This window comes from Ambystoma mexicanum, chromosome 5q (genome assembly GCF_040938575.1).
Source record: "Ambystoma mexicanum isolate Mex_15411 chromosome 5q, UKY_AmexF1_1, whole genome shotgun sequence".
Lineage (NCBI taxonomy): Eukaryota > Metazoa > Chordata > Amphibia > Caudata > Ambystomatidae > Ambystoma > Ambystoma mexicanum.
In genome coordinates, this window is record NC_090933.1 from 1,201,779,191 (window position 1) to 1,201,793,403 (window position 14,213).

The window sequence follows — 14,213 nt, forward strand, 5'->3', positions numbered from 1 at the left end:
AGGTGACATTGAGAACGCACAAGTGCAAGGGGAGGGGCTAGGGAAATGTTCAGGGGGAAGCAGCAGTGCAGTACATGGGAACACCAGTAAAAATAGAAAAAGAAAATAAAGCAAAGTAAAAGTGCGGCCAGCTGGTGGCAGGTGCAAGGGTAAGTGCAGACATCAGGTGTCAAGTGCTGGTAGGGGGCTGTAGGGATACAGAAAACAGTCCCCAAGTGCGGGGGATGCCAGGGAGGCAGTGCAGGGGTGAAACTGGCAGGGGAGGGTACATGGGCCCGAGATCAGAGGGTAGCCAGGTGACCAGTGCAGTTTCAGTTTTCAGCCTGGAGTTTAGCAGGGGAGAGGAGGAGAGAAAGCAGCAGCAACGAGGAAGGTTTTGAGGTGTTTCCAGAACCGGAGATGGTTCTCCTCAAGTTTCAGGGTGGCAAGGAGCTGTTCAAGAGGGAGGCCCCAGACGAAGAAAGAGATCTACCTCCAACTCGTTGCTTGGAGAAGAGACTGACCCTGAGGGAGTTGGAAGCGGATGAGCAAAGTGCCCGAGAAGGATGATATTTAGGAAGAGAGAGTTGAAGGTGCAGAGATTTCACTCCTTGAGAGATACGATCCCTGGGTTTAAGGCCAAGGACAAGTCTTGCAGTCCTGTTCTGCATGAGTTGCAGAGGGCGGAGAGTAGAAGCATGCAGATTTAGAAAGAGGCTGTTGCAGTAGTCCAGCCTAGAGAAAACTAGAGCTCTGGAGACAGTGAGCTTCTCGGGGAAGGAAAGGAAAGGAAGAATACCTCTGAGGAGGTGCAGCTGGTAGTGTGAGTTCTTAGAGACATCAGAGATGTGAGGAGAGAAGGAGGGTGTGGAGTCGAAGATGACCCGAGGTTTTTAGCCTCACAGGTGGGAACAGGAAGAGGGCTGAGAGAGGCCAGCCAGAGAGTGAGAGGAAAGTAGGGCTATGGGATGTTTTAACCCACTAGTCCAGGCCCTGCAATATTATTGTGCATTGCTTGCAGCAGAAACCTCAGAATAGCCGCCGGAAAGCATGCTGCTTGCTAAAAATCACTAAAAAGTGCGCAGTAAAAATCTGGAAAATAGGCCGCCATCCACTTTTGCCTATTTCAGTGGAAACACAGGAGACCACTGCCAAACCCCATCATTTGGCTGCCCACAGAGCAAAATCATTGCAAAAGAAACACAGAGCTGTTTTAAAAATCTGTTTTTCCCTGGCTGTCAAATTTGCAAAAATCATGGCTCACAAACCACCCAGAAAGATCCAATCTCCTTGATGGGTGGTGAACATCATTCTACTTCGAGAACCCACATAAATACAATGTCCACAGACGTATATATTATCTGAACAAAGTCCACTTTTGAGGATGGTTGAGCTGGAAGAAATCTGTCAATAATGGGTGTAGTACCATTACTCACCTCTGTCAGAAGCCGGCGATTTAAAACGTGTCATGTGTAAAGTTGTACATTGAACTCAAACTATGCCAAAGAAAGACTTGCTATCAGAAGCCTAAGAGGTGGATACAATTCAAAACTATATTCTAAAAAGGCTTGAAGTAAGACATTGTTTGATGTATTTGTTAAAAATGTAAGCTATATTTTAAGACAAGACAGTTTCAGACATTGTGTTAAAAGTTAAAGTTTCCCACACTGGGCTTCAAACACATTCCACACCTCCTCCCTAAACAAAGGAACCTGTTCTCCTGTGCTCTGCTAAGAAAATGGCAGGCTGATGTGAAAAGGAACTGGGAGGGGCACCCTGGCCTGTTGCTCTGAGTACAGAAAAAGAGCTCCCTTTAGCTGAATGGAAATGCTAATTTGGGGCGTCAATAGAAACTGCCCTGGCAGGAAGATAAGCCATGTGACTCTCTGACTCAGCCAAGATCTTGTAGGCGGGCCGGACTGAAAATGTGGATTTGACATTGGATTAAATATATGTTTAAGGAAAATACTTCTAAAATATTATACCGAACTGACAAAAATATGAAACTTAGTGATTATTAAAATAAAAAAATGTGATCACAATTTAAAACTAATCTGGAATCTATGCGATGTTCCGAGACTGAACCACAAATGTTTTTAATATTGTGGCTATTGAAGTTGTGCTAGGAACATGAAAAATTACAGAAGTATGATCAGATGGTATGTGCATGTATATGTAAAAAATTGTACAGATCTGAAAATGTGTAACCAACCAAAAGCGTGAAAAAAACTGTCATTTGTGAACAGAAACTCGTAGGAACATGGGACTTGAACAGCGACGTGCCTTAATTAATCTGTGGTGGGTATATGTAATATGAAAAAGTTGTGCATATGGGAAATATGTTTTTTGGGGATAAACATTTTCTAAGTAAAAGCAAAGGGGAGGTTCTTCCCTGGGTTGTAAATGGCAACATTACTATGACACATGATTACACACTGTTCTCTTCTCAAATCTGAAATCTGGGGACAAGGAATTCTCTGACCTATCAGATCGTTAGAGGGTTGGGCATAGACAATCAGCCTCCCCACCCACTTTGGAAAATGGATAAATAGGGACTGTTGAGGACCCACGGACACACTTTCTCACTCATCAACTGATCCCCGGGTGAAGCACCCCGAAGGAAGATCCAGACTCCAGATCCAGACTCTAGAACCAGACTCTAGTACCCTGAAGCAGAGGCCTAATCCAAAAAGCTGAACCCTTTTCAGCAGGCCTTTAAAAATCTTGCAAACCTGATTTTAACCCCTAAACTTCCAAGGGGCACCACAAAATCCAACAGCCTGGCTGAGCTGTTTTGCTTCTGGCCAAGAACCCGTGCTAGAACCAAGATCCAGACCCATAGAGCAGAGCTGTACCCAGAACCAACCCGTCAGATCCAGTCCAAGAGGCCGCGCAGACCAGAGGGCCTTGATGAGAGCAGAACTCAGTACCTGAGACCTGTCCGGTGGCGAGTGAAGTCCAAACCCTTGACCAGATCTTTGACGGGCCCATTCCATTCCAAAGCCATAGGAGTGAGTATTTAGTCTAGAACTGTCCATAACCAACCTCTTAGTTTAAAGTAATCCTATTCAATCAATTTCAACCTATCCAGAACTGCATTATAGAATCTTGTGTCCATCCTGAATTCTTCTCATTATATAGTCTGTGTTAATTTTAGCGATAATCATCTGTGCGCTGATATTTTCTGAAGAAAGTCAAGTGTCCTGGTGCACAGCAATCAGAGCGGAAGGCGCCCTGTTCTGGTGGTTGTCCCGTTGGGTATCTTGTACTTTCATAGCTCCTTAGTATAAGTCCATCTTGGTTCCTAATCTTTAAAGCGCATCTTTCATTTTGAATCTTGACTCTGTTTCGGAAAAATCTACCTTCACGAAAACCCTACGTCCTAGAAACGTAATTTAAATTTCATTTTGAAGCTAACATCCTCAGCCTTCAAACGGACCCAAAATGACATTCCAATTCCTTATAGTTTTTCCGTAATCACGTTTCCCGCACGCAGAAAAGTTTCTGCGATTTCGCATTTGGCTCAATTTCACTCCATGTAAAATAGCTATTTCTTGCTTTCAACTTCTGAATTTCGTTTTTGATCTGCTAATCATTCTATATAATCATTGCTAGTGTTGACCTGGACCAATCCAAAGCAACTCTCACTAGTTTTGAATTTCATTTAGCGAATTAAAATCAATTTTAGCGTTTTTCCCATTCAATTCAAACCACATTTAAAAGCAATTGACCTGTTCTCTCTAAGCTTGCTGGGGGAATGGGGATTGAACTGCATTGTTCATTGTTATTCCGGATACCCGTGTGCCCTCATTCCATATCTTCATATTGCATGTTGGGGGGAGTGAGTAGTAACAGGGGAAAGAGTGATCATATAGTCTTTTGATTGAAGTCATATCAAGTTTTATTTCTGTGTTGCATTCTTTTCATCTCATTGCATTTCCTTGAACCCACAAAAAGTATTCTCTGCTACACTAATCTTCCTATACCTACTCATAATTGATTAAAGAGATTGTTGATATTGTAATATTACCCATTGCTGATCATTGTAGAAATATTAATAAGTGTGATATTTAGATATTATCCATATTTATAAAAGTGTGATATCTATATTTTTCAATTCTTCAAATAAATCTTTTAATTTGCAAAACAAACATATTTCTTGGTTCAGTGAGACCAGGGGAATTCAAAGAGAGGGGCGTTATATAAGGGTACATCATCCAGAATTAAACAAACTTTTGACATAAAAATGTATAAATAAGGGTTTCCATTGGGCATCCCATACTAGGCATTGACTTAGTTGGAGTGCTGGATTGAAATCACTTACAGGGCGCAGGTGTACCGATGAGGAGAATATCAGTCTTACTCAATTAAGGTAGAGATCATTGGCGGGACACCACTGCTGGATAGCAGACAGATAGTAAGAGATGAGAGAAGGAGAAGAAGTGGCCAAAGGGAGCCTGAAGATGAGTTGAGTGTCATCCGCATAGCACTGAAAGTTGGGACAGAGAGCGACAAAGCGGTGGAGTGCAAGGTATTGGTTGAACAGCCAGGGAGAAAGGTTAGACCCCTGGGGAACACTGCAGGTAGAGATAGATATAGAGGAGAGGAAGGACCCAAGTTGCACCTGGGAGGGTCGATCGGAGAGGAAAGAGGTCAGCCAAGATGATACACAGGTTCTCACGGAGACGGTTGAGCAGGATAGCATGGTTGACCATGTCAAAGGCAGAAGATAGATCAAGTAAGATGAGAACACAGGGGGTGTTGGAATCAAGGTTGGAGATCAGGTCTTCACAGATGTAGGAAAGCAGTTTCTGTGCTTCTGGCAGAGTTGAAGCCAGACTAATCGTCATGGAGACAACCAACAGATTCAGTGTGAAGATAAAGCTGGGAGATGGCCAGTTTTTCCTGGAGCTTGCCAAGGAACAGAGTGATGGAGATTGGCCGATAGTTAGCTGGACAAGAGGGGTCAGCAGTGGGTTTCTTAAGAAGAGGGTGCACAAGGGAGTGCTTCGGGGGAAGGGAAGACTCCTGTGGCGAAGGAGTGGTTTCAGAAGTCAGCCAGAGCAGGGGCCAAGGTGTCAATGTGGTCCTTGATGGTTTTGGAGGAACAGGGGAGAACCTGTTTTGACAAGACTTTAATAGATCGGACTTGTCTAGAAACCTTGTCTGGGGAGAACAGGGGCAAGGCAGAGAAGGAGGGAGGAGAGGTGGCCAAAGAAGGGCCAGAGGAAGGACAGGGAGTAGAGGGGGCAGGAAGAGAGAGAGGACAGGATGTCCTGAGTTTTAGAAATGAAATGAGAAGCCAGGGCTGTGCAAAGGTCCTGGGAAGGGGGGACAGGAGAGGTAGAGACTGCAGTAGGATTGGCAAGCTCCTTGCAGATTGTAAAGAGTTCAGCCCAGTTGGTAGATGCCGCAGAGACACGGACTTGGATATGGGCTCTCTTCTTGGTGCAGACAGAGAGCCGATATTGCCTTTGGAGCAGGTGGCAGGCCAGTTTGTCATAGAATGTACCGGAAGCACACCATTTCCTCTCAGCCACCCTGCACTTCCGTTTAAGGGTGGCGAGATCTGAGTCGTACCAGGAGCTGCACTTGGCTTTGGGCTTCAAGCGGATCCTCATGACCGGGGTAAGAACATTGAGAGTATCAGATATAGCAGAGGGGAGCATGGAGAGGGCTGTGTCAGGGTATGAGTCAGCCAAAGGGTGAGGGGTGTGAAAAAGTGGCGGCGAAAGCCTCAACTGACACATGCTTCATTGGTCGGATAACCGAGAAGGTAGGTGGCAGTGCTGGAGTTGGCTTGGCCTGGGGGGTGGGAATGCAAAGTGCTGTTGGCTGAAAATACAGAACTGGCAAAAGGCTTAGCTCTTTGTCACTTAGATGGTCACTTGCTAAGGATTTTCATTGTACAAAATTGGGGAGCTTGGTATTGTGTCAAAATAAAAAAAATACCTACATTGTTAAATCTGTACAAATGAGGAAAACAAACAGAACTCTTTACTGTTGTCAGGGTTTTATTTAAGAAATAAGCCCCGAGCTGGGGGGTGATTCCTGCTTCAGGTAATGCCACAGGACCCATAGTACCAGGACGAGCAAAGCAAGGGCTTAAACGCAGGCCACAGGGTATAAGCAGAAGCAGTAGTGGCCCCTCAGCATGAGGCTTACTGCTATTAGTACTGCGGCCCATGAGACAGGGGTATTAATAGCATATTTTTTCAGTTGCGAGATGCTCTGGCGTTTAGCAACCGAAAAAAGAGTTGTAAAAAAAGGTGGCCTCCAAAGAATGGGATATGAAGTCTGTTCTTCCGCTCAATGGTGGCCATTAGAAAGATTTTTTAAAAAAGAAAACAAAAATGTAAAGTCCATTCTCCCTTTCCATGGTGGCCACTCAGGGAAGCAACACAGAGGGACATAGCAGCGACCAGTGCCTTGTCAGGCTGGTAAGGACCTGGTGAGGGCCAATCAGATTGTTTATAACAAGCATCTACGTGCATACAGCATGCAGACAAATGTAATCGGGAACTACAGGCACTAATAGTAAGTGTGGATAAAGAAAGTTTCAAAAGCACTTAATACTGGTATTGTAAATGTGTTGCTTCTGTGCTTGACTAAACTCCGGATACATTTTTGTGAACTTCAACACTGAATTCTTCAGAAATTGCAGAATGGAAAGTCATGCAGTGAGATGTGTAGAACAAATTGCACTGTCATATGGAAAATACCACTGTTATGTCCTGGAAGATCACTTCAATAATGTATGGACAGACGCTTATGCAAGAGCAGTACTGTGTTAGCAGTGTGGACCAGTTAATGGACACTGGAGGTTTCTGACGTTAGAACTAGTTGTAGGACGACAATGCTCTTAAACCAAATGACTGAAAGCACACCAAGGTAAGGCATTCCGATTACAGTAGAAGCTCATTTACAACTACAAATAATCAATCATCTTTTAGAAGACTGCGTAAAAACGACGACAGTACCATAACAGCACATAGTTGTCTATATGAATGGAGATCCTTGTTGGGGTGGTCTTGGTGGGGTTGGGCTGCAAGTCGGCTGAAAATGATGCCCTGGGTAGAGATTTAGACAAACAAGGTCTGCAGGCTACATCCTCTAGCTCCTCTTCCTATGCAAAAAGTTTTGCCAAATAGGTGATGCTAGAGCACCACCTAACAGCCAAAACTAAAACGGAAAGCTTGTGTTTGATTTCAAAGTTGATAGCATTTTTTTAAATATGCATTTAGTGCAACTATACTCCTTTTGACCGAATTTAACAACATAAGACATGGAGCACCATAGTAACTGAAACACTCTTAGATCTTATCTCTTACTGTATCAAAGTTACCTGCCGGCTCGCTCCACCACCTTCAGCATGGCAGGCAGCATTTACAATGGATTCTTAGGGAGTCCACCTGCTTTTTGGGGGTGCAAAAAGTCACCAGATTCCAAGGGAATCCCCAGCATTTGCAGCGCCATGAAAATCCATGCCAGTGTAAATGCTGTAGTATTTGTATTGTGGTGAGGAAGGGAGACAGCGGTGGTGCAAGTTGTGTTCCACTGGTCCTCTCTGCCCTACAAATGAATGAAAATATGGTGTAGCATGAAAACCTTTAGGCAAGCATTTTACGCATGCATTTGACATGGAGCATGGGGAAAGAGGAGCTTCATTGAGAAAATTGCAATTGAAGGGAAGTGGGCCAATGCCCACCAGGAACTGGATTGAGGCCTCCAGTATATTTCACACAGGCCACTGAACCATATGCCAGACAGGAAATCCGGAATGCATTTTGGTCACTAATGATTTACTGGGATTTGAACCTGCAACCACATGTTTAATGTTCTACAGTGCTGAGCTAAACCAGCTGACTATGTGACACCCACAATTGTCATCTAGGCTGTGTGGGGTGAACAGATATCATATAGTGACAGAGATGGACAGGCCATGCTAGGCCCCTATTGTGAGAGTGTAGCTGGCTAATGTGGAGTTTCATTGAAATATGAAAGCCAGCACAAAACAGTGATTTCTGACACAAGGCCTAGTGAAATGGACAGAAATGTGCCTAGCCAACGCCACTAAAATGGACAGATGCGCCAGAAGGTGAATCTACTTTAGAATTTAAAACTGATGGTAATGCCCAACGAATGGGTAAAATTGGTGCTGCAGATGCAGACTTTGTGTAAGCTGTGAAAAGGCACCTTTTGACAGATTCAAAATTGCAGCAGTGCACATGGGAAGAATACATAGAAAAGACAGGCATGTGAAAACTACCATACATTTAAAAAAGTTGAGCCAAGTGATATATTTTGGAGAAAGACACTTACTTTTCACAAACAAATTTACATTCAAATGGAAAGGCCCACGTGTTAGATTTTTCTATGTAATTGTGGCCTATGTGTGAATAATACCTTAAGTTAACTTATATGTGTCCAAACTATATGTCAAGAAAGATTGTATTTACACCACATGCCCAGATATAATGCTAATGTTACATGTAAGCACATCTTGTCGATTTAAATCTGTATTTCCTGAGTTATGGATGCAGCTGGTGTTTTCCCCAGTGAACTGAAAGGTCTGTGCCTTTGAAAATGTGAACTCAAGACCTGGGCTGAGACCCCCAGGAAAAGCACTCCTGGTTTTCAGTTTAAATGCTAAGATATGCACAGAATTAGATCAGAATTGTAGGCTTTGCAGATAACACATCTAGTAGAATTGAACTTTAAGGTCAGGTCTCCCTATTAGCTATGCATTAGTGGCCAACAGAAATGACCTTTTCAGGGCTAACTCAACCTCAAGAAATGGCTTCAGAGCCACTAATGGATGATCAAACCTTGTGTATGAAACAGATTGCTGATAAGCAGAGGTACGGGTCAGGTAACAATGGAGAAATGCAAATTAGGAATAGTTGGGGGCTATGGAAACTGAGGGACCCATGTGATGTCTTGCCATATGATTGACATTGGGCCACTTTTTCTTTAATTAAAAGAGAATCATATGTCCATGTAAGCCCATCCTAGACTCATATTAAAGGGGATAAAACCCTTGTTGGTGCCATGTAAATATGAATCTTGTGTGATATATACAATTTAAGTTATGAAGACAATTATGATTCTGTACTTCCCATAATTCCAAGTGAATAGAAAGTTGGTGTGATGGTAGTTTATGGAAGTAAGCTTTTAATCAGGAAGTGGCAGATGTGTGACTATTTCGGCTCAGGAGTAGATTTATAAAAATGGTAGCTTCTCCCAGAAAAGGCGTGCCGAGATATGATTAGTATTTTACGACTTGTCATAAAAGACAGAACTTAAAAATATATATATGTACCTGTAGTTATCTTAAAAATTAGGGTAGCTGTCATGTTAGATTATAAGGATACTGAAGAAGTTAAACCCACCTGTCATTTTGGGATGATGAATCTTTCTCATCCCTCAACCTCCATCATTCACACCCCTGCACTAATAATAATGGAGTGTAACTAGCCCTATAAGGTATCAGTTTTAAATCTTAGAGGGACTTTCTTGCCAATCTCACTTTGACTTTTTGACTCTGGGGACCTTTTTTTGGACTTTTGATTTTTTTGCTTGACTTTCCCACTCTATTGCTGGAGTTAGTCTGCTTCTGGACTCTCGCAAAGAACTAGCAAAGAGACAGAGAGAGCTACCAAGGCCTTAAACATTGCAGGGGAGACTGAGACTGGGAAATGTAGAAGCTAGCTGGGCCTGCCCTTTGAGCAGCCAGAGGAAGTCTCGGTGCTGGGGACTACCCTTGACTGAAGCCTGTGAGAAGATCTATGCTGTCCTCAGAGGAGCCCTGCTGTTTTCCTGGATGTCCCATAACCAAGGACTCCTGTGTAAGTAGGTTAATATAAATGATAACAAAAGTGGGGGGGGGGTCTGCCAGCCTTACACTCCATCTCGCATAGCGGGTAGGGGGGTGGAACTGGGGTGACCCTGGAAACATTTTATTAAATCCAACTCAAATGAATTACACTATAGAAAATCACCCTATCATTTAAATTTAATTGTTTGGAAACTTAAATTTTCGGGAGGGGGGAAGCTGTGTAGATCATTAGTGCATTGAATTGAAGTTAAATCAATTAATTCCCATATAGAAAATCACCGGATGAGAGTTGTTAGAGTGCGAAACTAACAAAGTTCATGCCCAGTGCATTAGAGACGGAATAGACTATAGAGTACCTGGGTGACTCTTTATGAAACCCTTGTCTTCTGTACCAACGGGGGGTGTTCATAATACCAAAATAAGAAACCCTAAAACACTTCCATTCAAGTGAATTTAAAGTGTGCAAAACGAAATGTCCCATTTAGTTACTTGCATCTCAAAACGATGTTCCCCAGACACAGCATGTTATTCAAATAAAAAGCCCATAATGAATTTCCCATTGAGTTCCTTTCCTAAACTTTGCCTTTCAAATAAAAAGAGCAAAGCGATTTATTTTCACTGTGTTTATTTGTCAAACCCTTCCTTTTAATAAAAAGCCAAAATGATGTTGCTACTGTATTCCCACTCCCTGTACCTTGCCTTTAAATTAAGTTGTCATATATAACTGATGCCTGGGGGTTAATGTTAATGTTAAAGGATATTTGTACCGCACACTATCACCACCGGAGTGGTCCCCTGGTGCTCTGGCAGATTTGAAAAGAAAAGGGGATTTGGGGGGGCGAAGTTAGTGGAACGAGCGGTATAAGTGCAAAAGAGCAGTGATGTGCTGTTGGCAGCTTTAGTTTGGTTAACTCCGTTCGCTGAGCTTGGGGATGCTTTACCGGTCGGTAGCCGTTGTGTGCTGTTGTGCGAAGCTATGTGTGGTTTGTTTTCTTGTTGCGGTGTAATGAAGTTTGTGCGGTTTTTTGTGCTTTAGGGTTGTGGTTTTGTTTGTTTAAAGTTTGAGAGGTGTATGCAGAGGGTTGAGATTGTTAGTGGGTTGGTTATTGGCCTCGCTATCTAGGGTGATATGTGTTGAATTCCCAGGTTCTTTCTAGGTGTGGCTCGTGAGTATCTCTGCATTTCTATCTAGATCCGTCACTGGCTAATATTCACAATTCTGTCTATGTATGACGCATGCCAATGTTCACTATTATATCCATATGTGGCACTGACCTACCTTCAAAACCTGTCTAAATGTGAATCAAGCTAACATTCACAATTCTGTCTAAATGTGGTATTGTTAATATTCCCAATACAGTTTAGGTGTGCAAATGGCTAATATTCACTATTCTATCTCAATGTGGCACCTGCCGACTTTCATAATCCTGTCTAGATGTGACACAGGCTAATGTTCACAATTCTATCTGAGTGTGGCATTTGCTAACATTCACGATTCTATCTAAGTGTGGCATTTGATAACCTTCACAATCCTATTTAGATGTGACACAGGATAATGTTCACAATTCTAACTAAATGTGGTACTTGCTGTCATTCACAATTCTGTCTGGGTACGGCACAGGCTAATGTTCACGATTCTATCTAAATGTGGTACTTGCTAACGTTCACAACACCATGCGGGTCCGGCGCAGGCCAACGTTCACAATTCTATCTGAATGTGGTACTTCCTAGCATTCACAATTCTATCTAAGTGTGGCACTTGTTAATTTCATGGAGTGGGAAAGGTTGTTGGATCGTGTTGCGCATCTATGTTAATTTCTGTCCTCATGGGGTTGTCGCTTGTGTTCTATTTTACCTAGCGTCGTTGCTCTTGTTGTAGAGGGTTCCCTTAGTCGGTTAAGGGTGTTTTCTATGCCATCATATATTCTGTCAATTTCCTGTTTGATTGTTTAGTTGTTTTAGTTTGGTTCTGAGGTGCTGAAGAGCCAGTTTTTTAGAAGTTTTCTAAATTTTAGGTGGTCTTTGGTATTTCTTATTTCTTTTGGGATGTTGTTCCAGGTTTTTGTGACCAGGTGGGAGAAAGAGTAGCCCCCTAGTGTTGGGGGTTTCTGGGAGAGAAGAGCATTGTGATAACCCAAGCAATCACTGGGGGTTGTTCAAGTTTCATAATTGTTAACTGCAAGTAATTCTTTGTGTGTTTTTGATATACACTCTCTACATTTTACCTGTCTGTTGTAGTATCTGTAAATTCATTACAAATACAAGTCATTCAATTGGTGCAAGTAATTGGAAATTGTGACATTGTGTTGTGCCATGGGGGCTGATGTTTGGTTGCTATTATTCTTTGTCAAACCTTAAATAAATATATATTCTTACTATACAAGGGCCTGTCTCATTGGAGGTACAGAGGGTATTTGTTGGGGGTGGGGGGCGGGGTGCGAGACAGGTCTGAAGGCCTCACTAAAGTTGAATCTGTGTAAGCGTTTTTGGTTCGCGCCACCTTGCTTGGGGGGGGACTCCCTGAGTTAAGAGTGACCCCCCAATAAATCGTGACAGTTGCGCATTGTCTTATCAATCATTGCCTTGACTGTTTATCAACTATTTAGAACATTTTAGAACACTGCCAAGATTAACAGCATTCCCTCGTCATTCGCAGCGAGAAGCACGTCCCGAGAAAAAAGGCTGACGGAGACTATAGACCTGGGCCCACATGGAAGAACCTTTGCACAGCATTAGTAGTGGGGAAAACATTACCTCCCAGCCCCAGTCTCAGACCACAAACTCAAGGAAGTGCCCGGGCACTAATGTGCAGAAAGTACCCACTTGTTCAGCGTGGGAGGCGTCCAGGTCCCCTTTATCGATGCCTTTGAGCGTCTGCTCCAGGGTGATCCATTCCGCTCTGCTGGCCAGCTGCAGCACCCTGGCGCCCGAGCCGGGGTCCAGGCCGCCATCCGCCGAGCAGCGCCCTGACTCAGACATCTTCCGAGCGCGCCTCTGCAGGGCGGGAGGGGGGCGGGGTTCTCCCTGGCCTGTGACCCTAGCTGGTCACTTATGGAGATGTGTCCTCGCCATGTAGACTCGCCGCATCTGCAGCCCGCACTTCCCCATAGCCCGTGTCTTTTGCACCTCGCTCTCTATAAGGTAAGGGCTGTCCTCTGCCTGGGATAAGCGCTTCCCGTATCTCCCTGACTCTCATGCCCGGCTGCTCCCTGTTTCTGGGTCTCTGCCTTTCTCTACCCCTCTCTCTATCTCTGGGTCCCTCCCTTGCAAACTCTCGCTATCTCCTACAGCCTGTGTCTCTCGCCCCCTGCTCTCTCGCTTTCAAACATTCTCTGCCTCTCCCTGCCTTTCTGTGTCTCTCGCCCCCTACTCTCTCTCTGTGGGTCGCCCCCTTTCCACTGTTCTGTATCTCTCCCTGCCTGTCTCTCTGTCACCACTGCTCTCTCTCTCCGGTCTCTTCCTTTCAGACGTGCTCTATTTCTCCCCGCCTGTCTCCCTCGTCCCGTGCTCTCTCTTTCTCTGTCTCTCCATTTCAAACTTTCCCTGTCTCTCCCTGCCTTTCTCCCTCGCCCCTCCTCTCTCTCTGTCTCTCGCTGAGCGACTCTCTCGCCTCCTCCCCCCTCTCTCTCTCTGGGTTTCTCCCTTTCAAACTTTCCCTGTCTCTCCCAGCCTGTCTCCCTCGCCCCTCCTCTCTCTCTGTCTCTCGCTGAGCGACTCTCTCGCCTCCTCCTCTCTCTCTCTCTCTCTCTCTCTGTGTCTCTCCCTGCCTGTCTCCCTCTCCCCTCCTCTCTCTCTGTCTCTCGCTTCCTCCCCCCCCTCTCTCTCTCTGGGTCTCTCCCTTTCAAACTTTCCCTGTCTCTCCCTGCCTGTCTCCCCGCCCCTCCTCTCTCTCTGTCTCTCGCTGAGCGACTCTCTCGCCTCCTCCTCTCTCTGGGTCTCTCCCTTTCAAACTTTCCCTGTCTCTCCCTGCCTGTCTCCCCCACCCATCCTTTCTCTCTGAGTCTTTCTCTTTCAAATGCTCCTTGTGTCTCGCTTGCCTGTCTTTCTCACCCCCACTCCTCTCTCTCTCTCTCTCTCTCTCTCTCTCTATCTCTCTCTGTCTGTCTTTCTCTTTCAAATGTTCCCTGTCTCTCGCTCTCTCTCTCTTCCCCCTGTCTCTCTCTGGGTCTCTCTCTCCCGTGCCTGGCAGGGGGTAAAAGACGTGTTTTTTTCTGCCTTTTTCTATTGACTCGGACTGTGCCAATCAGTGGGGGACCCTCCCGAGCCGAGCTTGGAGAAACTTTACACTCCTCCCGTCTGCCCCTGTTGCTATGGAACCCGCTTCATGGAATGGGGGCGGGGGGTGATGCGGCATGTTGATGCGGGCTGGAAGATCCCCCTGATTACTGTGCGCGTT

At 44.7% G+C, this 14,213-nt stretch overlaps 1 protein-coding gene across 3 annotated transcripts in view; it reads right to left on the reverse strand.

Annotated features, from left to right (window-relative positions):
• The window catches only part of LOC138497955 (serine/threonine-protein phosphatase 6 regulatory ankyrin repeat subunit B-like), a 759,106-nt gene extending 745,118 nt beyond the window's left edge, over positions 1–13,988 (reverse strand). For all 3 annotated transcript variants that reach the window (XM_069621713.1, XM_069621714.1, XM_069621712.1), the window contains exon 1: positions 12,641–13,988. In XM_069621713.1, the coding sequence (XP_069477814.1) occupies positions 12,641–12,796 (156 nt within the window). In that variant the 5' untranslated portion in view covers positions 12,797–13,988. The remainder of the gene's footprint in view (positions 1–12,640) is intronic.
• Positions 13,989–14,213: the final 225 nt, after the last annotated feature.